Consider the following 1,734-nt stretch of genomic DNA (forward strand, 5'->3'; position numbering starts at 1 on the left):
TTATTTTTAAAGCTCTTTATGGAAAACCTTGGAAACCAGTGTCAAATTTCATACATATACAAGTATAAAAGAACTATTCGACTAAATGCGATAAGGAGTTAAATAACCAGGCATTCGAAAACATTTCTGCGAAGACCTGGTAACAGATACTAATATAAATAGCGTAATAATCTTTGACACGTAATAAAACCATCTGTGTTATTTTATAATCCTCTGAACTTGATATACAATGCAGCCTGTGCAATGAACATTTTTATTTCATTGTCAATTTAAGGTAGTACATCATCAATTGGGTTAGTCTTCAAAAGGTCCAACCAAACTACTTAAGCACCATTTAGTGTCTTTTTGATTCCAATCTGCCGGAATATCGTTGACAAGACAGCTGGCTTCTGGATCCCGCCATTGCAGGAGATCAACAGTCTTCAAGAAAGATTAAATTCAGTTGCCACCATTTCGCTGACTTTACTTCATCGATAATTCCACACATGCATTTCCTGACTCTGTGGAGCAACAATACAAATTATTAAACCATAGTAAGTGGATTGTCCTCATCCACGCTGGAATGTGAAGTGTTCCTCAAAAGTGCACTTGGTGGCCTTGAGTTAAATCACGCTTCAACTGCCAAGTTGTTTTGTCGCACCTCCCTCAAATGAACTGTTTTCTCAAGTGTTTCCCACAAGCAGTTCCCTTTGACGAAGTCATTGTCCACGAGATTGACAAGATAGTAGTTTTCACTGATGCCGTCAATGATCAGCCTTGACGTTGAGCCTTCTGGGTACAGTTTTCCCCAGCGTTGATGCCAAAGATCAAATGCCTCGTCCTAAATAAAAGAACAGTAGTTATACTTTCTGATTGAAGTATATAGGGGAATTAATATTACAGTGCAGTGCAGTGCAATAATCTCTAACGAGTGAGTGCAGCCTCTACTAACTATGATGCAGCAAACGAGCGCGAGATATCGTATCAGCACGGGACATCGACAATTAAAATCCAATCTGATACATATCAGTTTTTTTACTCACTTCAAAAGCACTGGAAAAACAAATCACCTGGCACCGGTTGTTCAAACGATGGATAGTGCTATCCAGTGAAACCAAGGTTGTTTACCATTTACAAAAAATTTCCGGAAATTTCGATGGAAATTTCCATCGGGTGAAAAACGTGTTCCGTTTAACTCAGGTCCGTTCGCCGCCCAGTGATTGCGATTTTACGCGCCAAAATTTAAACATGTGGCCGTGAATAGCCTGGAAGTGGTAAGACCTTTCAAAAGTTGTAAATGGAACACACATTTCTATCGGAAAGTTTCCAACGGGAAAACAGGACTACGTTTTCAGAAGTTCCGTTTATTCCGGGTTGTCGAGTTGACGTATCTACACTTAGTTGTCAAATGTGATAGTTCGTTGGGTTCCCACGGTAAGGCGCTTTGCACTGTAACAAATATTCCCTATTCACTTATCAAAATGACACCAACAGCCGCAGGACGAACAGGATGCACTAATAATATTGGCTGATATGTCGGTAATCATGACAACATCAATATCCTCACATGTGAACTTCACTTTGTGCGACACAAAATTCACTGGAAAATCAAAGGTGGCAGGCAACTGGCCAGTCAACCCCCAGTACGCTGGCTGGGAGTTGCGACAACAATGCCTGTAATTCTGAAGGGCAAGCATCATGGTAACAACAAACCTTATTGGAAAGTTACCAGGGAAGTAAGTAAATTGTGGTCAA

General features: G+C 40.3%; 1 protein-coding gene across 1 annotated transcript in view; it reads right to left on the reverse strand.

Annotated features, from left to right (window-relative positions):
- Positions 1 to 1,734, reverse strand: part of LOC137997517 (methylenetetrahydrofolate reductase (NADPH)-like) — a 16,469-nt gene continuing 14,735 nt past the window's right edge. The window contains exon 9 of the mRNA XM_068843564.1: positions 1 to 820. Coding sequence (XP_068699665.1) covers positions 608 to 820 — 213 coding nt within the window. The 3' untranslated portion in view covers positions 1 to 607. The remainder of the gene's footprint in view (positions 821 to 1,734) is intronic.

Source organism: Montipora foliosa, chromosome 3 (genome assembly GCF_036669935.1).
Source record: "Montipora foliosa isolate CH-2021 chromosome 3, ASM3666993v2, whole genome shotgun sequence".
Classification (NCBI taxonomy): domain Eukaryota; kingdom Metazoa; phylum Cnidaria; class Anthozoa; order Scleractinia; family Acroporidae; genus Montipora; species Montipora foliosa.